The sequence below is a fragment of the Geotrypetes seraphini genome, chromosome 16, assembly GCF_902459505.1.
Source record: "Geotrypetes seraphini chromosome 16, aGeoSer1.1, whole genome shotgun sequence".
In the NCBI taxonomy this organism is placed as follows: Eukaryota; Metazoa; Chordata; class Amphibia; order Gymnophiona; family Dermophiidae; genus Geotrypetes; species Geotrypetes seraphini.
In genome coordinates, this window is record NC_047099.1 from 38,320,714 (window position 1) to 38,347,694 (window position 26,981).

At 48.1% G+C, this 26,981-nt stretch overlaps 1 protein-coding gene across 3 annotated transcripts in view; it reads right to left on the minus strand.

Annotated features, from left to right (window-relative positions):
• Positions 1-667: 667 nt before the first annotated feature.
• GABPB2 (GA binding protein transcription factor subunit beta 2) overlaps positions 668-26,981 on the minus strand; it is a 29,289-nt gene continuing 2,975 nt past the window's right edge. Inside the window, exons 2-9 of one of the 3 annotated variants that reach the window (XM_033924278.1) lie at positions 18,466-18,573; positions 10,573-10,740; positions 9,142-9,336; positions 8,012-8,168; positions 5,779-5,877; positions 5,285-5,470; positions 3,644-3,756; positions 668-3,309 (exon numbers count right to left, since the gene is read on the minus strand). In XM_033924278.1, the coding sequence (XP_033780169.1) occupies positions 3,022-3,309; positions 3,644-3,756; positions 5,285-5,470; positions 5,779-5,877; positions 8,012-8,168; positions 9,142-9,336; positions 10,573-10,740; positions 18,466-18,573 (1,314 nt within the window). In that variant the 3' untranslated portion in view covers positions 668-3,021. Of the gene's footprint in view, positions 3,310-3,643; positions 3,757-5,284; positions 5,474-5,778; positions 5,878-8,011; positions 8,169-9,141; positions 9,337-10,572; positions 10,741-18,465; positions 18,574-26,981 lie in introns of all 3 variants that reach the window. The other 2 variants (XM_033924277.1, XM_033924279.1) reach the window with 2 other exon arrangements.

Below are 26,981 nucleotides of genomic sequence, written 5' to 3' on the forward strand. Positions count from 1 at the left end.
TTTACTCAGTGATCGCTGATGGTGCCTGCAATAGAGCTGAAAGGTGGAAAGGAGTTTTCTGCCTCAGATACTTCCAGCGACTCTCCCAGACCATGGACTCTTCGGGCTGCAAGCTGGATGGACCAACCTCCACCTCCCCAGGGACCTTGGAGTGTGACGGGGGTGGGGAAATATGCAGCCGGTGCCCTGATACCCCAAGGGTTCTTACTCAAGATGCCCATAGCCTGCACTCGAGCCACTCAGAAACTCAGAAAGCAAGCCAGCTCCCAAAGGAATGGACCCCGAACCCAGAAGAAAACACAGCAGGTCCACCCGAAGGCTTGCCCTTCAGAGATGCAGACAGGCAAAGCAGATCTGCATCCTTTCCCAGGCAGAGAATGCGTTGCCAGAGGATGTGTTGAGAGCAGTTAATGTAGCTGGTTTTAAAAATGGTTTGGACAAGTTCCTGAAGGAAAAGTCCAGAGTCTGCTCTTGAGACAGACATGGGGGAAGCCACTGCTTGCCCTGCATCAGTGGCATGGAATGCTGCTACTATTTGGGGTTTTACCAGGTACTTGTGACTTGGGGATTGGCCTCTGTGAAGAAGGGATACTGGGCTAGACGGACCATTGGTCTTACTTAGGCTAGTCTTAAGTTCTAAGAATGGGGTCTCAGGTCTACTTGTATGATTATACCTTTATCTAATAATACTTTATGTTTCCTGTTGATCTCTCTCAATATTGAGGGCTAAATGTTAGATATACTATTTTTTCTTATTCTTTATTGTTATAAAGCTTTGATCTGATTCAAGCTGTAATTATGATACTTGATTGTAAAACTGAATATGTTATATATAAAGAATTAAGAATGGGATCTCAGGGCACCTAAGCCTCAGAAAAAACGAAAGCAAAAAAAGCTAAGCAGAGCCAATCAGAACTCCTATGTACAGTTCATTTGAAGAAAGAAAAAAAAGACTATAGTGCAGACTGGGGCTCCACTTCTATAGGGGAGCGTTTGAAGAAAGAAAAAAAAGACTATAGTGCGGACTGGGGCTCCACTTCTATAGGGGAGGTGCTCGAAGCTGTAAGTATTCTCACACTGCAAGCCCAGTTTACGGGAAGGGATAAATCACCACACATACAGAACCTGGAGTAGATGTAACTGAAATAGTTATTTGGAAACTACCGTCTCCTTGTCTACTGTCCAACAATCCTCCTACAAGTTCAGGAAAGAAACAGAAAACAGAAGCCAGGTGGTAATACAGGCATCCCTATCCCCTGCAGAGAGATACAGGCCTCGTTAAACCAATCTCCACTTCACAGAAGTAGGAATGTGTCCGATTTAGTTATGGATTGTTCTGAAATAGCTGTACATATTTTGAGAAAGTGGCATGAGCTAAAAATACTGCTTTTTCAAGCAGCATGTTATATAGTTTTAACAGATATACAAAACCAAGAAAGAAGAATAAATATGAGGAGGGAAAACCTGGCAACCAAGGATTCTATCCATTCAATTTTCTCTGTGTCAAATGCCAGTACATTCTGGGGCAACGCAAAGGCAAGAGGAACTGCTAGGCATTTCCAAGCCATGACAGCTGAACCCCAGCATACATTACTCTCCAGAAGCTTCATCTTTTTATACACATTCTTGAAAGACCCTGTCAAGCTATCATTTAACAAAGTTACATTTCTGAACACATCCATCAAGCTCTCAAAAATGCAAAACTCAGGCACAGTAATTATAAAGCTTTCAAGTTTGTCCATCACACACTGAACAGAATATTATGACCTTATGGAAAGATCCGAATACCAAGGCCTCTTTTAGGCAGCATTATAGCTGCGGATTTCACAGAAGTCTGCTGGGCTGCTGTCTGAGAAGTAGAAAATCCCCTAGAAAGCCAGGAAAGGTTCTGAAAAGGGGTGCATGTGTGTGCTACAAAGACAAGCCACATGTGAACCAAAAGGAAATGTTTCACACACATGAAATGCATCTGTCAGACCTGTAACTAAGAAACCGTGCAGCTGTTATATTAAAAAAAAACTTCTACCACCAGTCGTTCTTCTCATAACTATCTTCCTGCACCGGAAGGCAGGAGTCGGTGGATGCAGAATTCTGCCGATCATCAATCCACCCCACTTTTCAAAAAAATAACAAGAACTGTAAACATCAGAAGATGAGTTAATGTCCAAAACATAATTTAACAAACACTTTGCTTTCTTTTTACAAAAATCAGAGAATTTTCCTTAATATAAGATGGTAAACCATTCAGTGCATCCTTTAGTCCTGTTTTCAAATACAGCTTTGAGAAGGTATATCTATATAATATAAATAGACTGCTTTCAAAATAGCAAAATTCCAAAATGAGCGCCAACTTCTTCCATGAGGATAAAAAAAGGAGAGTTCTTTAGCAGATTTCATGACGGCTCCCTTGTGACCAAGATGTGAACCTTCGGAGTCTCTGGCTCCGCTTTCTTCCTGAAGAACCATTCCCCCATTGCATTTGAAAATGTCACGTACTTTCAAACAGAACGTTCTCCTTTTTGGTTTTCTGCCGAAAATTATGGAAGAGAAGGAGAAATGGCGAATTCTCAAGGTTGCCTTGAAAGGCAACTATTTACTGTCATTTCCATGGGTTTTCCCCAAAATAGACTTTACACTTTAATACACAGTTCTCTAAGACAAAACAGATGCAAATAGGCCCGTAACAGCTGTATAAAATTTGTATTTCAATACAAAAAGTTTAGGGGATGATTGAGTGCAATTATTCATCTTTGGCAAAAATACTTTTTTTTGCTCCCCCAGCAGAGAGAAAAAGAGCTCAGGCAGTGCTTAATCTGTTTTTAAACAAACGTATTAGCATAATTTGGCTTTTTTTAAAAAAAACAAATGACCAATGATCAGAAGACTGTACGCCACTTGCCGCAGCTTGCTTCAAATCTTTGTCCCATGCAGGCTCCCTTCCACTACATCCAGGCCTTTGCCGGGCTGGGGGCTCAGCCAACACAGAAGCCAACAATACAGTGTCATCCCTGACCCCGACAATTATGATATCACCGTTTCCATTGGAAGATGTTGCTCTATAGTTTCCACCTCTGTGGTGGTAGAGCTGTCCAACTCCTCAGATGTGATGATAATGGTGTTCACCTCGCTGACCTCTTCCACCATTGTGATTTCGTCTCCATTGGTCTGGTGCCTGGCCATGGCCTCCAGCTTTAGCCGGTATTGCTCCGCTTCCCGTTCTTTCTTCAGCAGTTGCTGGCGATATTCTTGGGCCCTGCAGTTGGCTTCATGTAACTGCTGCTGTAAGAGCTGTCTCTCGTTGCTGTTGTCCTGTGAAAAAAAGAATATTAATTCTGCCAGGTCCATTGAACTCCGGCCATGCCTTTGACACAGGCCAGGCTGGATCACTTAGAAGAACCCAGAAAAAACAGTAATAATTCACAAATATCAACCACACTTAGAAGCTTCCCTTGAGAAGGAAAGAAGAGATCACACATCCAAGGAAGACTAGGCAGATATCAATAATAGAAGGCAATGCAAGTGTTCCCCCCTCCCTTGTAGAGCAGGTGAAATTCTCTCACTAACTGCTTGATTCAAATGAAGAATAAAGTTCTTAAAAATCGAGGACACTGCAAAGATTAGCTCTACTCAGGGCACTTCTAACCTTCCTCTGCTCCTTAGTCCCCAGATCTTGTCCAGCTCTTTGCCTCTTAGCTGGGGGCAACTCTTCTTCCAAGACGGTCTCTTCAGTAACCTCGTTCACGGGTACGGTTAGCACTGCAGCACATGGAAAGAATCAGTGGAATGAAAAGGGAACCTACTTTGCTTATTTTCAAGCAAGATCACTTGATAAATATGGTCTGTTTAGAAAACATCTAAAGGTTTTCCTTTTTAAGAAAATTCTAATGTACAGTGGAACGCTGATTATCCGAACTCCAATTATTCGGATTGCTACCGGGGAGGGGGGGGTGTCTCAGACGCATATGATGACCGCCTGGGTTGTTTAATAATCTGATCTCCCTAACCTCCCTACTGTTTTTTACCCTCTATGTCTTTTTTTACTTTAAAATTGTAGTTCGCCCCACTTTCCTTTCATTTTTTAGTCTGTCAAGTATTGTCTAGTCGGTACTTATCTGTTCAATGTTTCCCTTTTTTTATTGTAAAACGCTTAGAATTTATGATTAGCGTTTTATCAAAATGTTAAGAATTTTAAGAAACTACTATTCCTATCACTCTCCCTCCCACTAGTGCTCCTTCTCTGTTTCTGCTGCCGCTGCCATAAACCCAGCCCAGCACCCCCACCCACCCAAACCGGGAGACTTTCCCCCATCATTAGATGGGCAATGGGCATGGTGGGCCGCCGCGGGAGCGGACCGCTGAGCAGGATGGACCTAGGGTCTGCCTCAGCGGAGGCAACTTCTTATGTTCTTATTAGCACACCCCCTGCAATGATTGGATGTTAATTTTTTTCAATTAAAAAAAAATTACCTTCACCCCCCCCTCCAAGAAAAGGCAGTATTCTCCCTCCCTCCCTGAACAGGCATCACCAACCCCCCTCCCGGACTCACAGAAAAGACCCCAGGCCTACCTTGTTTCCCTAGTGGTCTAGCGGCAGCAGCTGAGGCAGGAGCTCATGCCCATGCTCTGTCAGTGACGAAAATAGCTGCCGAGACTTCCAGGGTTGGTGGTGCCTGATTAGGGAGGGAATGCTACCTTTTCTTGTCGGGGGAGAGGGGAGTGCTGTGAAAGGGGTTTTTTTAAACAAAAGAAAAAAAAATTAACATTCAATTGTCTGGATAATCAGCATTCTACTGTACAGTATACCTATTTAGATTGAGAATCTCGGAGAGAGCGAGACCAGAAGGCTTTGAGCATGCGCAAATGCTCAAAGCCCAGTCCAGCCCGGCACAAGGAAGAAGGAGGATCTCCATCACACCGCCCAGCCCAGCCCAACGAGGGAGGATCTTCGGGCACTGGCACTGGCACGTCCTGTGCATTGGTGCTGGTGCCGGTGCCCAATCGGGTAAGAGATGTTTTGCGGTGCTGGGGGGGATGTAGGATCGTGGGGGAGGGGGGGGTGACGCGAGCGGGGGGGAGGATGCCGGTTCACAGGGGGGATGCCGGATCGGAATGAAAAAAAAAAATTGTACAACGCGCTCACGCGTATAACGCGCAAGGTTATGCACGGTTTGTAAAAATCGTGTATAATGCACGCGTTATATGCGTGAAAATACGGTACACCATGAAGCCACTTAAAGAGAAATGTAATCTGCTGTCCAGTTTGCAAGCTCGAGCATCATCTTACCTTGCTGACCATCTTGCATGGTCACAATAAAAGGCTGTGTAATGCCACCAGCTGGAATAGCTCCCTGGAGAGTGCCCAGCTGCACACCATCTGCGACTATGGTGATAACTCGTTGACCACCTCCCCCGCCCATCTGTTGTATTGCTTTATCGACTGAATCGGCCTCTACCACGTCTTCTGTGCTGGCTGCTGAAATCACAAAACAAGGTTAGCACACCACTGCTTTTAGGTGGTCCTGTGCTGAGCGGTTATGCTAAAACACAAGTTATGCCTCTACCACTGTAACCTTGTTTCTAAAAGGCAAAGAGCTCAGGAGTCCAGAAAGAGAACTTCAACAAGAGAAGCCTAATATAAAGGAGATATGGGAAACCTGCTCTGACACTAGCAATCAGCTGAGAACATGACAGATATTCTGAAGAATCAGAAGGGAACCTCTTGCTTAAGACAACCCTTCTAAATATAAAAGAAGAGGAAATTTTTGTTCCTTTGCCTACCTGTAGCCCTGTTGGAATTGGAAAGTGGTGCCGATGCTTCAGCTATCGCTGCGAATGTGGCGAGCACTGAGGTGGTTGAGTTAGCCACTTGCAATTCACCTGTTGAAAGAAAAGCTCTTGGTCAATGCATTCCCCAGCGAAACTGGGTCCCTTCTGCTAACTAACTTTTCTCAATAGGAAAAATATGCAGAGAATCAAATAAATACATTAAATGATTATTCTACTGTGCCTTTTCCCCTCACCTTCCCACCTAGCCCAGGACTAGACAGCTGCATGGGAATAGGGTTTGCAGAAATCAAGTGGCTTACGTTCTAAAGAACATAGGGTGTGATGTGTTTCTGTCATTAGACATGAGAGTGTGAGCAAGGGGGTAGAACTATAATTCTTAACAGGAAAGTGGGGGTGGGAAGAATATAAGGAAAGCTGTGTGACTCGTCAAATATCCGCAGAGATGGAAGAAGTTGCCACAGGAGAGTAGTCAAAATTTCTGGTGACTCCAGAATGAGATTTAGAATGCCCCAAGAGGCAGCTGGAACAGACATGAGGCCTTGAAACTCACTGGATAGTGAATACTATAAAAAAAAGACTGTTGGGGATGGGAGGAAACAGAGCAAATATATAATGGTGTCAACTCCTGTGTATACAGGTAGTGATGGAAATTAATTGTAGGTCTGGAATGGATCTTAGTGGGTATGGGTGGGTGGTTATGGCTTAGATTCCAGAAGGGACAGGTGAAATTTCTGTCCCTGTGCAACTCTCTAGTCCAGTCCAGAGGAGAAAAGAGTCTTATTTCTATACACACAAACAGGGTTCAAAGCCAACAAAGTAACCAACGTGAATCTTGAGCTATGTACCATCCTCATCTCTGGCTGAGTATCATTAGAATACATTTACAGCTCATTGTAAGGAACCATATACTGGGATCAAGCTTTCATTAAATCAGACTGTAGGAAAGGAGCACAGCAGAAAGGCAGATCAGATATACTGTCAAAATGGTGTCAAAGAACACTTCTCATACATTGATGCAAGGTATGTGGCAGAATTCACAGACTGAACTGGTAATCTTGTGATGATTCCCCCGAGCCAACCAGTACAACATAAGTAAGGCAATGAAAGGGAATTGGATTTATGCCTATGTCTAAGCACTATTTCTCCCTTTAGGTTCCATTAAGCATCTCAGCTCTTGGTCGACTACCTTGATACATCTACCAGCCAAAAGCATTCAGGGAAATCTCTTCAGAGATGAGCCTTCAGCATGAAGCAGGGATGCTCCAACAGTCCTTCCTTCCACTAGCACCAAAACCCAGCACAGGTACACAATCTCTTTTCCAAAATCCTTAAGAGCAACCCCCCCCCCCATAAGACTAGCCATACTGGGTCAGAGCGATGGTCCATCTAGCCCTGTAACCTGTTTCCACGGTGACCACTCCAAATGACAAGTACTTGGCAGAAACCCAAATAGTAGTAACACCCCTACTGATCAAAGGGCAAGCAGTGGCATCCCCCACGTCTGTCTCAATAGCAGACTATAGACTTTTCCTCCAGCAACTTGTCCAAATTTTCTTTAAACCCATTTATGTTAACTGCTGCTACCACATCCTCTGGCAATGAGTTCCAGAGCTTAACTATTCTTGGAGTGAAAAAATATTTCCTCCTGTTGGTTCTAAAAGTATTTCCCTGTAACTTCATCAAGTGTCCCCAAGTCTTTGTCATTTTTCATAGGGTAAAAAAAAAAATCTATCCATTTTTACTTGCTCTACACCAATGAGGATTTTGTAGACTTCAATGATATCTCCCTTCAGGTCCCCAAGTCGAAGAGCCCTAACCTTTTAGTCTTTCCTCATACGAGAGGAGTTCCATCCTCTTTTATCATCTTGGTCACTCTTCTTTGAACTTTTTCTAATTCTACTATAACTTTTTTGAGATATGGCGACTGGAACAGAATGTAGACTGGATGGGCCATTTGGCCTTTATTTGCCATCATGTTTCTATAAGAATAGCCATACTGGGTTAGACCAATGGTCCATTTAGCTCAGTTCCCTCCAACAGCGGCCAATCTAAATAGTAGCAACATTTCATGCTGGGCTTCATGGATCTTTGCACTGATCTAGTGTGGAACATTCTCTGTTGTTATCTTCAGATGATAACATGGACAAGTTACAGGAGCTGTCACCAGGTTTCACCAATATTAATAATAAACCTCAAAAGTAAAAATCCTAGGGGGAAGGCGTACCTGAGGTAGTTTTGGTACTGGCTGACGATACAAGACTGGCAAGGTTGACCAGCTCCCCCGATGCAAAAATATACCGTGGTGCGGCGGCCACTGAAATTGTGTTTGTCGTGGGATCTGACCTCTCAGGGTGTGTGTTCACCTGGTCCTGCATGGCCTCCTGAAAAAAATGAAGGAAGATTAGACTCTTCCAATATCGTACCTGCTTTCACATGAAAGTAAGTTTGTCCAAAAAGCAGGTAAGTGAAAATATACTAATAAGTGACTTTTGTACTATTCCTCCTGGAATTAGAAATATCAACCTTAAGTACAAAACTTCAGCTCTGCTACCAGAAGCACACAGGCGTCCTCGACTAAAGTGCTTTAACCTTTTCAATGCATTAGTCAGTTTCATCTCTTTGGCAGGAAAAGGAACACATTTGATTACGATCAATTCAGTCAGGAAGACTTCAGATGGTGGAGGAGAAATTAGGTCTTACCTGCTAATTTTCCTCTAGATCAGTTCAGACAAGTGGATTATACACTTCTACCAGCACATGGAAACAGAGAAACACTAACCTCAAAGTGAACCTGTACGTAATTTGCACTAGCGTTTTGAAAACAAAGCTAGATAAGTAGCCCCAAAAGTCTATGTATTAACCGTCTCCAAATATACTTCTGACAAGTCCAGAGATGTGAGAAATCCATCCTGCTGGACCACCATTATTACCAAACACAGGTTTTCCCATTTGAAACCTTGGCACACTCAAGATCCAACATAAGCCACAAAGGTGCCTACTTTGTATACTTATCTTCTACTGAGCGACAGCTTTCCTATCTTAAAACTTCCTTTTGGCATGTATTTTGTACACTGCTTTGGCCTGGTATATGAAGTTTAAATAAATAAACAAACAAACATAATAAAAGCAGCAAGGTGAAAGCAGAGATTAATTGTTTATTTCAGTAGGAGTTAGAGTCGCAGATTATTCAAATTTAAATCACCATTCAGCCAAACAGGAGTACCGTGTTCGGGGCCAAATCGAATCAAGAATGAATATTCAGTACAGCCTTAGTTCTTGTGCCACCCTGCAGATGCTTTGCCATGTACTGAGAAGTGCTAAAATTCAGCCACCTTTATCTCTCACTTAACCCACCTGGATTAAGACCAAGAGGTCACCATTGTTTTTGTCCAGGGCTATGTCAAAGGCCGTCTTATCAAACTTGCTGAAGGCATGAACATCGGCACCATATTTAAGCAGCAGGTCCACCACGTCCCGGTGGTTGTGCTCCGTCGCCCAGTGTAAGGCTGTCATTTTTAGCATGTCCTTGGCATTGACATCAGCCCCATTCTGTCCATTAAAAATAAATGATAACAACAAAGGAATCTATTTAGCTTTTTTAATCAACTTTAAGGCATTTACAGATGTGCTACTTCAATCCAAGAAAGGCAGCATCCCATGGGTAGACTGGCAGAGAACTTTGCATTTTTAGGAAGCGACTGAAAAGAGTTAGTCAAACTTTCAATGTTTGAAATCGATGGAAGAGAAGTTCTATTTTATTACTGAAGGAAAAAGAGAAAATCTAGGTTATTTTTTTGTCATTTGAATATTTTATGCATGCAAGAACCCTGCCAAGAACAGAAGATTAGGTTTTTACCTTGATAATCTTCTTTCCAGTAGAAAAGCACATGAGTCCTGAAGCCCCACCCTATCAATTTCAGTGCAACCTGCTTTTAGCCTCAGACAGGTATGTTTCTGCAGAGGCTTGTCTTATGGTATTCAAGCAATACAAAGCTACGGCTTCAAGATTGCTCTTCACAAGATCAGAGCCGAACAAGTGTTAGTGCTGGTTGCACTCAGGTAGATGGTTGTTTTCGTTCCATCTTGTTGATGCTATGTTGCATTTGTTAATGACTTGTGTTTTCTTCAAAGCAGATCAAAAGTACGCAACTGGGAAGTTCCCCATGCCTCTCCTTGTTATATCTCTCCTCTTTCAGGGGTTATCTCTGGTTTGGTACAAACTGAGGAGAGAGGCAGTGCCCGGCGATGCAGGGAGGCAGAGTTGAAAATGCAGATAGAAACATGATGGCAGATAAAGGCCAAATGGCCCCTCTAGTCTGCCCATCCGCAGTAATCATTATCTCTTCCTCTCCCTATTGGCTAAGGCTCTTAACATTTGCATCTCCTCTTCCTATGGGCTAAGGCTCTTTACACCTGCATTGTGAGGTCATAGAACTTTATGGTTATAGAAACATGATGGCAGATAAAGGCCAAATGGCCCATCCAGTCTGCCCATCCGCAGTAACCATTATCTCTTTCTTTTCCACTCTCCTCGTGGGTGAAGATGCACTATCCACAGGTTCAGGACTCATGTGCTTTTTCCACTGGAACCATAGATATATGCAGATTAAGTAAAAGTAAATACTGTAAATATATATAGTGAAAGGCAGGTGCCCACAACATGTCACACAAGTCACCCAGCTACTGAAAATGAAAAGGAAAGATCAACATGCTGCCATGGAAGGCCAGTAGTCTTATCTCCTTCACAAACATCCTGCGTTTGTTTAAAGATCACATCTTAATTACCCTAGCCAGAAGCTCTACAATGTGCGCATGTCCATCAGCAGCCGCCATGTGCAGAGGTGTTCGGTCCACTTTGGTCCGGGCGTCCCTGCTGACGCCTGCTCGGAGCAGCACTTCTGCTGTGGAATAGTGACCGTACTGAGCTGCCAGGTGAAGGGGTGATGTTCCCAGCTGTAAAACATCAAAAGTAGGAGACAAACACAAGACATTCAGAACCAAAAAGAAACATGGGGTGTTGAAACCAGATTCATAGTAAAACCTCTGAGCCGGTCAATTCGCAAGCTGCTTATGCCGAAATCTCACCGGGGACAAAGTTCATGATAGGCGTCTAAGGAGAAAACAGAACTTCTACTACAAGTTATTTCCAGTGTAATATGGTAGGAGTAATTTTATTTGCTGCTCTCTCATCATCTCCTCTAACACCTTGCAAGGAGGTGCACAAGAAAAGAAGCTACACAAAAGCCCCAGGACAGGGCCATGAGGGGTAAGTATAGACTGCTCAATCGTGTACAGAGACTGCAACAACAGATTGTTCTAATATTACAGTAAGATCCCAGAGATCTATCTTACCCATCACCCAAGCAGCAGTGAAGTGACCAGTAACTGACAAATTTCAACACACAAACTTTTGGAAATCCAAAAACGAGTGGACAATGTCTAAATCAGGAACCCTGGACTGTACAAACATGAGACTAATGCTGACAGATTGAAACTTAAAAAAATACAGAATTTGTATCTGCCTTCTTGTAAGGAAAGATTTCTGTTTGTACAGGTAATAGATGGAAGTGAGCAAGAAATGTCGTAAGTCATCTTTTTGTAATGTTGATTTAATGTTATATATGGAAACCAGGGCTTCGGAGTCGGAGACAATTTTGGGTACCTGGAGTCGATAAAAATGTACTTACTCAGACTCCTGATAAATTTAAATTAAAAATAATTAAAAAATACAGCAAGTTCAAATGTCCCATTTCACAAACAGTAGTCATAACACATTGTTTGCGGGCATTTTTTGCAGATCTACGCCGAAAAGCGGGCACATTTTTTAAATGTTGCACGGGAAATTACGTGTTGCGTAAAATAGCTGTAACTTCTGAACCATTGCTTATTTTTGAATAAAATTTTCAGTTTCTTTTCTTATATTGAATTCCTTATTATAATTTGAACACATTTTTTAATTATTTTGTTATAAACAATTACAACATTCAAGATTAATTTCATAATTTAAAAAAACTACTCTTTTTACACTAAAGAAATTTAAGGAAAGACAACTGAATTTACCGCTATTTTATTTACGATTTTGATCTCCCTTTTGACCCTAATTCCACGAATTGTCAGGTATCTCTTCACTGCCTAACGATAGATGTAATTTGTAGAAACCGAGTTTTGTCAGCTCCCGCTCTCTAGTGATAGTATGCAAAAAATGTGTTTACTCTTTTACTGCCTTCTAGGCGGTGAACATTATGTTAAAAAACATATATGGGATAGCTATTCATCCTTTAAAACAATAATCATTATTAAAAACATTTAAAAACAATACAAAACCAAACAGAAACAAAAAAGGGAAGAAGGGTAGAATTACAATTTATCAAGTAAGAAAGAGAACCTATAGGGAAAGAACAAAAGGGAGGGTGTCTAAAAGTAGAGTAAAAAGGAGAAATTAGGTTCTTACCTGCTAATTTACTTTCTTTTAGCTTCTCCAGACCAGTAGAGGTTAACTTTACGATTGGGTATATATCTAATCATGACCAGCAGGTGGAGACTGAAAACAAAACTTTGGGACAGTATATCCTAGCCCCTCCTCTCTATTTCCCTCAGTCTGCCGAATAGCCAAGCAGAACCAAGAACTGGAAAACAACAGAGAGAAAAAACAATACTCCGAAAGGAGTAACAAATAACATACCCAAAAATGCTGTTGGAAAATGCAGAGGAGAAATTCCCGAAGGAAGAAGGTCCCCACAGCTCGCCAGCTAAGCCAGCCGAGCCACAGCCGCTGTTCTTCAATACTCCCCGGCCCTAGAAAAATACTAGAACCCGCAGCAAAAACCAAAAACTGCCCGCGCAACAGCCCCAACAACAACAACAACAGACAGGGTGGGGACCTCTACTGGTCTGGAGAAGCTAAAAGAAAGTAAATTAGCAGGTAAGAACCTAATTTCTCCTTCTTTAGCACTCTCCAGACCAGTAGAGGTTAACTTTACGATTGGGACGTACCAAAGCAGTCCCCTCACGGGCGGGACCCCCGAAGGGCCGATACCAGTACACGTTCACCGAACACCGCGTCCCGACGCGCCTGAACATCTACCCGATAATGCCGAACAAAAGAATGCAAGGAGGACCAAACCGCAGCCTTACAAATATCCACCGGAGGCACAAGCGACAACTCAGCCCAAGAAGCCGCCTGACCCCTAGTGGAATGAGCCTTGAGAAACTCCGGAACCGGCTTCTGACTCAGAAGATAAGCGGAAGCAATCATCTCCTTGATCCAGCGCGCAATAGTAGCCTTAGAAGCGCCAGCCCCCCGCCGAGGACCCGCCAGAAGCACAAAGAGATGATCGGAGCTCCGAAACTCCCGGGTCCGCTGCACATAAGCATGGAGGACCCGACCGACATCCAACTTGCGCAGCTGTCGTTGCTCAGAAGAACCCTCCCGACTACCCAAGACCGGGAGGACCACCGATTGATTGACATGAAAAGGAGAAACTACCTTCGGCAGAAAGGAAGGAACAGGCCGCAAAACAACCCGCTCCTTCGAAAACTCCAGGAAGGGAGCCCTACAAGAAAAAGCCTGTAGCTCCGACACCCGTCTAGCGGAAGTAATGGCCACCAAAAAGACCGACTTCAGCGTAAGGTCCTTCAACGAACAGCCATCCAACGGCTCGAAAGGAGGGCGCACTAGAACAGAGAGAACCAGATTGAGATCCCAAGAGGGAACCGAGGGCCTTATGGGAGGCCTGAGCAACTTGGCCGCCCTAAGAAAGCGAATCACATCAGGAATGGCTGACAAACGCTGACCTGTCACCAGCCCCCGAAAAGCCGACAGGGCCGCCAGATGAACCCGAAGAGAAGACCAGGCCAGGCCCCTATCCAGGCCATCCTGCAAAAACTCTAGAAGGTTAGGTAGAGAAGCGCGAAAGGAGACCACTCCCCGCGCTCGGCACCATTCCTCAAAAAGACGCCAAACCCGTACATAAGCCCGAGAGGTAGAAAGCCTCCGGGACCCCAAAAGTGTAGAGATCACCTTGTCGGAATATCCCTTCTTACTCAGGCGGCCCCTTTCAAGAGCCAAGCCGTAAGACAAAAGGGAGACGGGTCGACCATGGGAATGGGACCCTGCGTCAGAAGATCGCACCCGAGAGGCAGAGGAAGAGGATCCGCCACCAGATGCCTCACCAGATCCGCATACCACGGACGACGAGGCCAATCCGGAGCCACCAAAACCACCAGCCCCGGATGGCGAACAACGCGAAGCAGTACTCTGCCCACTAATGGCCAAGGAGGGAACACATACAACAGCCCCTCCGTTGGCCACGGTTGGACCAGAGCATCCAGACCCTCGGCCAGACCGTCCCTGCGACGACTGAAGAAGCGGGGTACTTTGGCGTTGCCACTTGTAGCCAACAGATCCATCAGGGGCTGCCCCCAAGCACGCACTAGCAACTGAAACGCCTCGGCGCCGAGACACCACTCTCCCGGATCCAAGAAGTGACGACTGAGGAAGTCCGCCTGAACGTTTTCTACCCCGGCAATGTGAGAGGCCGAGAGGTCCAGAAGATGCGACTCCGCCCAAACCATGAGCCGAGCCGCCTCCTGCGCCACCAGAGTGCTCTTGGTGCCCCCCTGACGATTGACATAAGCCACCGCCGTGGCATTGTCCGACAGGACTCTGACCGACTTGCCCAACAAAAGGGAGTGGAAAGCCAACAGCGCCAGCCGGACCGCCCTGGTCTCCAACACGTTGATCGACCAGGAGGCCTCCTCCGTGGACCAGGTTCCCTGAGCTGAGTGACCCAGGCACTGGGCCCCCCAACCCAGGAGACTCGCATCCGTAAGGAGCACCGTCCACTGCGGAAGATCCAGACCCACCCCCTGAACTAGGTGAGGGGTCCGGAGCCACCAACGCAGACTGCAGCGCGCCAAGCCTCGCAGGGGAACCGGAACATCCATCCCGTGCCTCTGGGGAGACCACCTCCGGAGCAGAGCATACTGGAGAGGACGCATGTGGGCCCGCGCCCACCTCACCACGTCCAGGGACGCCGCCATCGACCCCAGGACCTGGAGGAAATCTCGCGCCCGAGGACACCGGGACGCCAAAAGCAGGCGAATCTGAGACTGCAATTTGCTCACCCGGGCCTCTGGGAGGAAGACCTTCCCCAAGGAGGTGTCGAACAGCACCCCGAGGTACTCCAGACGCTGAGCCGGAACCAACCGACTCTTGGAAAGGTTGACCACCCAGCCCAGCGACCGGAGAAAACTCCACCACCCGAGCCGTAACCCGGGAGCTTTCCTGCAACGACTTGGCCCGAATTAACCAGTCGTCCAGGTAGGGGTGTACCAGGATGCCCTCTGACCGCAAGGCTGCCGCGACGACCACCATCACCTTGGTGAACGTCCGGGGAGCCGTGGCCAGCCCAAAGGGAAGCGCACAGAACTGATAGTGCCGACCCAAGATCGCAAAGCGCAGGAAACGCTGATGAGAGGCCCGAATAGGAACATGCAAGTAGGCCTCCGTCAGATCGAGAGAAGTGAGAAACTCCCCCGGCTGAACCGCCAGAATGACCGACCGCAGCGTTTCCATACGGAAAGAGGGAACCTTGAGAGCCCTGTTGACCCCTTTCAAATCGAGGATGGGCCGAAAAGTCCCCTCCTTCTTGGGCACCACAAAGTAAATGGAGTACCTGCCCGTGCCCCACTCCGGGGGGGGCACCGGAACTACTGCCCTGAGATCTAGCAAGCGCTGAAGGGTCTGGCGAAACGCCAGCGTCTTCCCAGGAGTCTGACACGGAGAAGCGAGGAAAAAATCCGGCAGAGAGCGGGCGAACTCCAGGGCATAACCGTCCCGCACCACCTCCAGGACCCACTGATCGGACGTGATCTCGGCCCATTTGGGAAAAAAGTCGCGCAGCCGGGCCCCCACCGGAACCAAGGGGGGCGCCGGCAAGGCGTCATTGTGCAGGACGGGAAGCGGGGGAACCGGCGGAGGGATTCCCTGCCCCCCGACGGGCCCCCCGAAAGGGCTGCATGCGCTGGAAGAACCGACCCCGGGAAAACCCCGGAGACTGGAAAGAAGCAGCCCCACGCCCAGGGCGATACTTGCGAAATTCCCGCAAACGCCCCCGGGCCGCACCACCCCGAGACGCCGGGCGGGCACGGTCCTCCGGCAAACGGGGAACTTTCGAGTCCGACAGAGTCTGAATCAACTTATCCAAGTCCTCTCCAAATAAAAACGACCCCCGAAAGGGAAATTTAGTAAGCTTAGCTTTGGACGCAGCATCCGCCGCCCAAGCGCGCAGCCACAACACACGCCTTGCGGCCACGCCAAAAGCCATGGACTTAGCCGAGATCCGCACCAAGTCATACAGAGCATCCGAGAGGAATGAGGCAGCCATCTCAATCTTCGCTACCTCCTGATCCACCAGAGACCAGTCGTCAGACTCTCGATCCAAGACCCGCTCCGCCCACCGAAACACGGCGCGAGCGACCAGTCCCCCACAAATAGCCGCCTGGACCCCAAAGGCAGAGACTTGAAAATTTTGCTTAAGGATGGTCTCCAATTTGCGCTCCTCAGAGTCCCGCAAGGCAGAACCGCCCTCAACAGGCACGGTATGCCGCTTGGAAATAGCCGAGACCACCGCATCCACGACTGGCGAAGCTAACGTAGCCCGATCCCCTTCAGGAATGGGATACAGGCGAGCCATGCTGCGCGTCAGCCGAAACGGCGTCTCCGGCGTTTTCCACTGCTCAAGAATAATATCCCGAATATCCTGATGCATAGGAAAAGAGCGGGAAACGGACCGGATCCCTCGTAACAGAGGGTCCCCCACACGCGGAGTCTCCGGCGGCGCGTCCTCAAAACGCAAAGCCGAAGAAACCTGTTGAATAAGGTCAGGCAGCTCATCTCTCTGAAAAAGGCGCACCACGGACGCCTCGTCACTGGAGAACGGGAAACCCGACAACCCGCCGCCAGCTTCCGTCCCCTCCAGAGGGTCCTGGAAATCCTCAGAAGGGTCCAGGTCCTCCTCCAGACCGACACGTTCCTCCGACCACAAATCCTCGTCCCACGACACCCGCGGACGCTTGGACAAGAGAGGCGGCGGAGGGGACGTCACGTCAGACGAGAGAGGCAAAGCCGCAGGGAGCGCGGAGGAAACCCCACCCCCCGAGACCCCCTGGGCGCAACCGGGACCCCCAGCCGCCTGAAAATAGGCTTTGCATAATGAAAAGAAAAAATCAGGGGAAAAACCCCCCGAGGGTCCCAAGGGACTCCCTGCCACAGCAGGGGACCCAGCAGAAACCTGCCCCTGCATAGTCAAAACAGGGGGAAGGTCACCTGAGGTGGAAGACAAAATGGAGGGGCCAGACAGAGAAGATGGCGGTTTTCCCGCCAAAAAAGCTCCCTCCATAGCCTGAAGCGGCTGAGAAACCTGAATAGTCTCAGCCGCTAAAGCAGGCAAGCCGGCATCAGCTGTCAAAAAATCAGCTGAGAGGGAATCCTTCGGGGAATCCCTCCGTGGGCGGTTGTGGAAGACCGGGCTTCCCCACTGCTCCAAGCCGACTCGCGAGGCACCATCGGCGGGGAGCTCTGGGCGCCTGCAGCCGCTGCCGACGGAGCTCCACCACCTCACCGACCCAAACCGCCGAGTTCAGGCCGGCCGCGAGTGCCTCGCGGCTGGACTAAAATTGTGGCCTACTCCCCCGGAGAAGGGCACAATTGCTCCATACGCGACCTAGCTATAAAAAAGTGCTGGTTACATGAAAAAAAAAAAAAACAGTAAAATACAGTTTTCTTAAAGGGAAACAACCCTTCAGACCAGCACTACCTCAGGATTTTTTTTTTTTTTTTTTTTTTTTTTTTTTTTTTACAGAACAGACTCCACAGGCTCTCGAAGCAATATGCCTTGCTTGATTTAGGGGGCAAGGCTTACTGCTGAGGCTCCTCTAAAAAAATATGGGGAGGTGGAGGAAGTGGGGGGAGGGACCCCGCTCGTGACCCGCCGGGTTTGACACCCCCGAGGTCGGACGAACCCCCAAACAGAGTCCGTCCAAGCTCCGTCCGGCTAAAAACAGGGACAATAAACCCCTAAACAAATTCCAACAGCCCTACCAAGAGAGATGGGTACAGATCACTCAACACCTGCTGGAGACTGAAAGAAGACTGAGGGAAATAGAGAGGAGGGGCTAGGATATACTGTCCCAAAGTTTTGTTTTCAGTCTCCACCTGCTGGTCATGATTAGATATATACCCAATCGTAAAGTTAACCTCTACTGGTCTGGAGAGTGCTAAAGAAAGGGCATTTAGGTCTCGAAAGCATCAAGAAAAAGAAATGCTTTTAAATTAATCTTAAAATGGTGAAGAATTGATCTTCCTGTAAGTGGACCGGAATGTTATTCCAAAGAGATGGAGCACTGACAGAGAAAATTGTAGATGATAAACTTCAGAGATGGAACAGATAAAAGATTTTTAGAAGAAGATCTTAGAGTCTTAGAAGAACTATAGGAAATAAGAAGGTTAAGTACTTCTCTGAGGTAAGAATAAAGCCCAGTGTGAAGTTTGGAGTCAGAGTTGTGCATACCAGAAACTAAGGAGTCGTAGGATTTATTTGCTGACTCCACAGCCCTGATGGAAAAAGTCTAGATATAGATGGTTATATAAAATTTAAAACTAAATAAACGCCGTACCCAGTCTGTGGTGAAGGGAGCACCACTGGCCATCAGCGACCTCACTTCATCGTCCTCCCCTTTGCGAGCGGCTTCAAGCAACCTCTTTCCCAGGTCCACCAATGACATCTGCAAATGTAAATGTATCATACACACACACACAGACAAAAGGAAGAAAACCAGAACGCGGGCATAAAGTTGCTATGCAGAATATAAAACAGGGGTCTCAAAGTCCCTCCTTGAGGGCCGCAATCCAGTCGGGTTTTCAGGATTTCCCCAATGAATATGCATGAGATCTATGTGCATGCACTGCTTTCAATGCATGTTCATTGGGGAAATCCTGAAAACCCGATTGGATTGCGGCCCTCGAGGAGGGACTTTGAGATCCCTGGTATAAAACATCATTTTGTATGATTCCTGCAGCTACACAGCACCATCTGCCATGTCAGCAACCATAAAGTAATTCACAAATGGTCATATCCTTTTGATCCCAGCTGAAACAGACTTGGCAGAGGGGATTCTTGGTTACGGGAAAGCTCATAGGTTTTCCGCCTAGCGCAGTGGATTCATCCTGCCGTTCACTCACTATTTATAGATTTACACAGCACCAGACAAAGTTCTCACATTTAAAAAAAAAACACAAAAACTTAGGTCCTCCCCCAACCGAGTGATTTTTGAGTCTCTTAAACCAGTGGTTCCCCACCCTGTCCTGGAGGACCACCAGGCCAAACGGCCAAATGAATATGCATGGAGCAGGTTTGCATGCCTGTCACTTCCATTATATGCAAATCTCTCTCATGCATATTTATTAGGGCTATCCTGACAACCCGATTGGCCTGGTGGTCCTCCAGGACAAGGTTGGGAACCACTGTCTTAAAGGATTTCTTCTCTCTTTTAATTATATCTTGAATACAAAAGCTTTAATAAGGTGGCTCTGGCACCTAAAATTATATTAGTTCTGAATCTCATCCTTTTGTAGCTGTTAAAACCGAGACATGCCAGATTGTTTTCTAAACATGGTAAAAGTGAAATGCGGAATTAATAAAAGTTGAATCTGCAGATCTTCTCGTTCAGGAAGGCTGCTCTCACTTATTTTCCAAAAAAAACCCACTTAAGGACTATACTACTGTTAAATACAAAATAAATTCTTAAGGACAACGGGAATTAACTACTTGTTTACCAGCAAACTGGCCAATGTTTCTACTTTTTCCCTATGAAGTGCCCTTCACTGCTGCGCAATTTAGTGGAAAATTAAGTTCTCTCTCACTTTGGAGCTTTGTTGATACTATTTAGGTTTTCTATCAGGTACTTGTGTCCTGGATTGACCACTACTGGAAACAGGATACTGGACTAGATGGACCCAGTATGGCTATTCTTATGTTTATATGCTTTCACCTGTTGCCACGTACTGTACAATTGAATCTTGGAAACGTTTTCACTCCTTTTGCTATGAAATCCCCCCCCAGAAGCAATGCAATACATAATATTCTTGTACCAAAATAATATCCTTACAAAATTTCTAAAGCCATAACTACACTTAGAATGAAAGATGAAGCTGAAGGAAGGCAAATGACCCAGCTTTTGCTCTTTAAAAACTTGCAATTCTGTACAAATATATAATACAATAAATAAAAAACAACTAAGCTTTGAAAGGACAAGCCAGTCAAACTCAAGGAAACAATCAAAGCCCACTGGATGGCTCAGCGAGGGACTGGGGGTGGGTGAGTGACAGGAGGTAGGACGCAGGTTGGCTTTTCACCGACTGCGAATCTGGGTCATGCTGCAATTATTCTGCTTCCCTAAGGTGCCCATGTCAGTAAAGCGCAGGAAAAGCATTTGGAGGATGGGATTTGCTCTCGTCTGTGCTTCACAGTGTTGGCCCTTCGTAGCTCAGGAGCTGCTGGCATTCAGAGTCTGCTGGTCAAAAGTTGATTCATTCTGACTAGAACACTATCTGCAAGGTTGTTTTTTTAAACTAATAATAATAAGTTTATTCTTATATACCACCAAAGTTTACAACAAGAGGTGCAGAACAATCAGAGAAATAGTCACAATATAGACGTCAGATACATACATACAGAATAGAAGTAAAAACTATAGAATTTTTAGGTTACGAATCGATTGAACAATTTCTACTGTTTTTACTGATTTTCTAAAACTAAAATAGGATAAGGAATGCATGATAATGACATTTTTCCGAACTAAAAAGAAAAATGCCTACGGCATAAGATGATGTAGTTGCGTCCAGGGTGTCCTAAGTCAATATCCTCTGGCAGCAAGCAGAGGGAAGGCTTAAACCCTACAAACAGAGAGCAAAGGAGAAGCAAGAAGCCCTCCCATTCTAGGTTCAGCATGTCCAATCCTACCTCAGAAACCTCTCTTTTGGGGGTCTTTTTACTAAGGCTCTCCAAACGATTTAGCGTGGAATATAATGGATGCCTTAGCATTTAACGCATGCTAAATCGGTTAGCATGCCTTATCTCCCTCCTACTTCACTGCCACCTTTTAGCAATGTTTCTCTTATCTCAAGTTCAGATTAAATATTTTTTTAACCGGGGAGGGGGGGGGAAGAAGTGAAGTTCATTACTTTAAAAAAAAATTCCTTTTGATCTGGGTATCAGAAATACCCAAGCGCATCATATTTGGTTCTTTAAATAGTCCCAAATTTCCAAATCATTCTTTCCTGTCTGCGGAATCATCACACAGATGCCTCTTTTTCTTTCTCTACTTTCTAACAAGAAGGTAACATTTTCCCGCCCCCCCCCCCCCCCCGTCATCTAGCAGACTTATTTAAAAGGTAAAGGCTGAAACTTTCTTCTCTATAAGTAAAGCTTCCTTCGCTCCTTTTCATAGACTGCTGTTACCCGGGTTGGTGCAACATCAAAAAAGGAAAAACACCAAACCCTACGGGGTGAAACAGTGAAAAGGAGCAGGGGCCAGAAGTATCCGCTATGTCCAAATGAAATTGGGTCTTAGGAGAACTCAGATCGCAGCCAATGCACACTGATAAGTTCTCACTAAAGCCTTGTGACAGTGGAAGGTTCTGAGAGCATTAACGTTTGCAATTTTGTCCATTAGCCCTTAAGAAGTGAAGCAAAATGCTGGCCAATGACCATTGACTGAGAAGATTAGAACACAAATGCCATGAGAAAATAGTCCAAAGATTGCCTGTTAAGTACAGTAACTATTTTTAGTGGGGGGTTTTCCGGTTTAGAAAATGTTATACAACTGGATTTATGGAAGTTTTTTTTATGCTGATGATGAAATGGTGATTTAGCTTTTTAAGCTAACAAGATTGACTGCTATTGTTTCTGACTTTAGTGAGAACTGTTATGGGTATGGATTTGCTTCCAAAAACGGTAGCCGGAGGCGATCCATACACCAATTTTATTGCGTGACAAATGTAAAGAGCTCTCAAAGCTCATCAAAAGATCCGACGCAGCATAGGGCCACGGGTTCATAGTATATTCATATATGAAACACATAAAGAAAGTGATGTTGGACAGTTCCCCAGTTCCAGAAGAGAGAATTTTGGCCAGTCCTGGTTTTGAATATCTATGCAAGGTAGGGGTGGGATTGGTAGTATTTTTGTTATTGTAGACATTACGCAGAAACCTTCCACTCAATGTGCAGTGGTGGTGAAAACAAACAAGTTGCTAGAAATTATTTAAAAAGGGATGGTTAAGACTAAGAAGGAGAAATTAGGTTCTTACCTGCTAATTTACTTTCTTTTAGCTTCTCCAGACCAGTAGAGGTTAACTTTACGATTGGGTATATATCTAATCATGACCAGCAGGTGGAGACTGAAAACAAAACTTTGGGACAGTATATCCTAGCCCCTCCTCTCTATTTCCCTCAGTCTGCCGAATAGCCAAGCAGAACCAAGAACTGGAAAACAACAGAGAGAAAAAAAAAACAATACTCCGAAAGGAGTAACAAATAACATACCCAAAAATGCTGTTGGAAAATGCAGAGGAGAAATTCCCGAAGGAAGAAGGTCCCCACAGCTCGCCAGCTAAGCCAGCCGAGCCACAGCCGCTGTTCTTCAAATCTCCCCGGCCCTAGAAAAATACTAGAACCCGCAGCAAAAACCAAAAACTGCCCGCGCAACAGCCCCAACAACAACAACAACAGACAGGGTGGGGACCTCTACTGGTCTGGAGAAGCTAAAAGAAAGTAAATTAGCAGGTAAGAACCTAATTTCTCCTTCTTTAGCACTCTCCAGACCAGTAGAGGTTAACTTTACGATTGGGACGTACCAAAGCAGTCCCTCTCACGGGCGGGACCCCCGAAGGGCCGATACCAGAACGCGCTCACCGAACACCGCGTCCCGACGCGCCTGAACATCTACCCGATAATGCCGAACAAATGAATGCAAGGAGGACCAAACCGCAGCCTTACAAATATCCACCGGAGGCACGAGCGACGACTCAGCCCAAGAAGCCGCCTGACCCCTAGTGGAATGAGCCTTGAGAAACTCCGGAACCGGCTTCTGACTCAGAAGATAAGCGGAAGCGATCGTCTCCTTGATCCAGCGCGCAATAGTAGCCTTAGAAGCGCCAGCCCCCCGACGAGGACCCGCCAGAAGCACAAAGAGATGATCGGAGCTCCGAAAATCCCGGGTCCGCTGCACATAAGCATGGAGGACCCGACCGACATCCAACTTGCGCAGCTGTCGTTGCTCAGAAGAACCCTCCCGACTACCCAAGACCGGGAGGACCACCGATTGATTGACATGAAAAGGAGAAACTACCTTCGGCAGAAAGGAAGGAACAGGCCGCAAAACAACCCGCTCCTTTGAAAACTCCAGGAAGGGAGCCCTACAAGAGAAAGCCTGTAGCTCCGACACCCGTCTAGCGGAAGTAATGGCCACCAAAAAGACCGACTTCAGCGTAAGGTCCTTCAACGAACAGCCATCCAACGGCTCGAAAGGAGGGCGCACTAGAACAGAGAGAACCAGATTGAGATCCCAAGAGGGAATCGAGGGCCTTATGAGAGGCCTGAGCAACTTGGCCGCCCTAAGAAAGCGAATCACATCAGGAATGGCTGACAAACGCTGACCTGTCACCAGCCCCCGAAAAGCCGACAGGGCCGCCAGATGAACCCGAAGAGAAGACCAGGCCAGGCCCCTATCCAGGCCATCCTGCAAAAACTCTAGAATGTTAGGCAGAGAAGCGCGAAAGGAGACCACTCCCCGCGCTCGGCACCATTCCTCAAAAAGACGCCAAACCCGTACATAAGCCCGAGAGGTAGAAAGCCTCCGGGACCCCAAAAGTGTAGAGATCACCTTGTCGGAATATCCCTTCTTACTCAGGCGGCCCCTTTCAAGAGCCAAGCCGTAAGACAAAAGGGAGACGGGTCGAACATGGGAATGGGACCCTGCATCAGAAGGTCGTCCGAGAGAGGCAGAGGAAGAGGATCCGCCACCAGATGCCTCACCAGATCCGCATACCACGGACGACGAGGCCAATCCGGAGCCACCAAGACCACCAGCCCCGGATGGCGAACAATGCGAAGCAGTACTCTGCCCACTAATGGCCAAGGAGGGAACACATACAACAGCCCCTCCGTTGGCCACGGTTGGACCAGAGCATCCAGACCCTCGGCCAGACCGTCCCTGCGACGACTGAAGAAGCGGGGTACTTTGGCGTTGCCACTTGTAGCCATCAGATCCATCAGGGGCTGCCCCCAAGCACGCACTAGCAACTGAAACGCCTCGGCGCCGAGACACCACTCTCCCGGATCCAAGAAGTGACGACTGAGGAAGTCCGCCTGAACGTTTTCTACCCCGGCAATGTGAGAGGCCGAGAGGTCCAGAAGATGCGACTCCGCCCAAACCATGAGCCGAGCCGCCTCCTGCGCCACCAGAGTGCTCTTGGTGCCCCCCTGACGATTGACATAAGCCACCGCCGTGGCATTGTCCGACAGGACTCTGACCGACTTGCCCAACAAAAGGGAGTGGAAAGCCAACAGCGCCAGCCGGACCGCCCTGGTCTCCAACACGTTGATCGACCAGGAGGCCTCCTCCGTGGACCAGGTTCCCTGAGCAGAGTGACCCAGACACTGGGCCCCCCAACCCAGGAGACTCGCATCCGTAAGGAGCACCGTCCACTGCGGAAGATCCAGACCCACCCCCTGAACTAGGTGAGGGGTCCGGAGCCACCAACGCAGACTGCAGCGCGCCAAGCCTCGCAGGGGAACCGGAACATCCATCCCGTGCCTCTGGGGAGACCACCTCCGGAGCAGAGCATACTGAAGAGGACGCATGTGGGCCCGCGCCCACCTCACCACGTCCAGGGACGCCGCCATCGACCCCAGGACCTGGAGGAAATCTCGCGCCCGAGGACACCGGGACGCCAAAAGCAGGCGAATCTGAGACTGCAATTTGCTCACCCGGGCCTCTGGGAGGAAGACCCTCCCCAAGGAGGTGTCGAACAGCACCCCGAGGTACTCCAGACGCTGAGCCGGAACCAACCGACTCTTGGAAAGGTTGACCACCCAGCCCAGCGACCGGAGAAACTCCACCACCCGAGCCGTAACCCGGTAGCTTTCCTGCAACGACTTGGCCCGAATTAACCAGTCGTCCAGGTAGGGGTGTACCAGAATGCCCTCCGACCGCAAGGCTGCCGCGACGACCACCATCACCTTGGTGAACGTCCGGGGAGCCGTGGCCAGCCCAAAGGGAAGCGCACAGAACTGATAGTGCCGACCCAAGATCGCAAAGCGCAGGAAACGCTGATGAGAGGTCCGAATAGGAACATGCAAGTAGGCCTCCGTCAGATCGAGAGAAGTGAGAAACTCCCCCGGCTGAACCGCCAGAATGACCGACCGCAGCGTTTCCATACGGAAAGAGGGAACCTTGAGAGCCCTGTTGACCCCTTTCAAATCGAGGATGGGCCGAAAAGTCCCCTCCTTCTTGGGCACCACAAAGTAAATGGAGTACCTGCCCGTGCCCCACTCCGGGGGGGGCACCGGAACTACTGCCCTGAGATCTAGCAAGCGCTGAAGGGTCTGGCGAAAAGCCTGCTTCTTCCCCGGAGTCTGACACGGAGAAGCGAGGAAAAAATCCGGCAGAGAGCGGGCGAACTCCAGGGCATAACCGTCCCGCACCACCTCCAGGACCCACTGATCGGACGTGATCTCGGCCCATTTGGGGAAAAAGTCGCGCAGCCGGGCCCCCACCGGAACCAAGGGGGGCGCCGGCAAGGCGTCATTGTGCAGGACGGGAAGCGGGGGAACCGGCGGAGGGGTTCCCTGCCCCCCGACGGGCCCCCCGAAAGGGCTGCATGCGCTGGAAGAACCGACCCCGGGAAAACCCCGGAGACTGGAAAGAAGCAGCCCCACGCCCAGGGCGATACTTGCGAAAATCCCGCAAACGCCCCCGGGCCGCACCCCCCCGAGACGCCGGGCGGGCACGGTCCTCCGGCAAACGGGGAACTTTCGAGTCCGACAGAGTCTGAATTAACTTATCCAAGTCCTCTCCAAATAAAAACGACCCCCGAAAGGGAAATTTAGTAAGCTTAGCTTTGGACGCAGCATCCGCCGCCCAAGCGCGCAGCCACAACACACGCCTTGCGGCCACGCCAAAAGCCATGGACTTAGCCGAGATCCGCACCAAGTCATACAGAGCATCCGAGAGGAATGAGGCAGCCATCTCAATCTTTGCTACCTCCTGATCCACCAGAGACCAGTCGTCAGACTCTCGATCCAAGACCCGCTCCGCCCACCGAAACACGGCGCGAGCGACCAGTCCCCCACAAATAGCCGCCTGGACCCCAAAAGCAGAGACTTGAAAATTTTGCTTAAGGATGTTCTCCAATTTGCGCTCCTCAGAGTCCCGCAAGGCAGAACCGCCCTCAACAGGCACGGTATGCCGCTTGGAAATAGCCGAGACCACCGCATCCACGACTGGCGAAGCTAACGTAGCCCGATCCCCTTCAGGAATGGGATACAGGCGAGCCATGCTGCGCGCCAGCCGAAACGGCGTCTCCGGCGTTTTCCACTGCTCAAGAATAATATCCCGAATATCCTGATGCATAGGAAAAGAGCGGGAAACGGAACGGATCCCTCGTAACAGAGGGTCCCCCACACGCGGAGTCTCCGGCGGCGCGTCCTCAAAACGCAAAGCCGAAGAAACCTGTTGAATAAGGTCAGGCAGCTCATCTCTCTGAAAAAGGCGCACCACGGACGCCTCGTCACTGGAGAACGGGAAACCCGACAACCCGCCGCCAGCTTCCGTCCCCTCCAGAGGGTCCTGGAATTCCTCAGAAGGGTCCAGGTCCTCCTCCATACCGACACGTTCCTCCGACCACAAATCCTCGTCCCACGACACCCGCGGACGCTTGGACAAAAGAGGCGGCGGAGGGGACGTCACGTCAGACGAGAGAGGCAAAGCCGCAGGGAGCGCGGAGGAAACCCCACCCCCCGAGACCCCCTGGGCGCAACCGGGACCCCCAGCCGCCTGAAAATAGGCTTTGCATAATGAAAAGAAAAAATCAGGGGAAAAACCCCCCGAGGGTCCCAAGGGACTCCCTGCC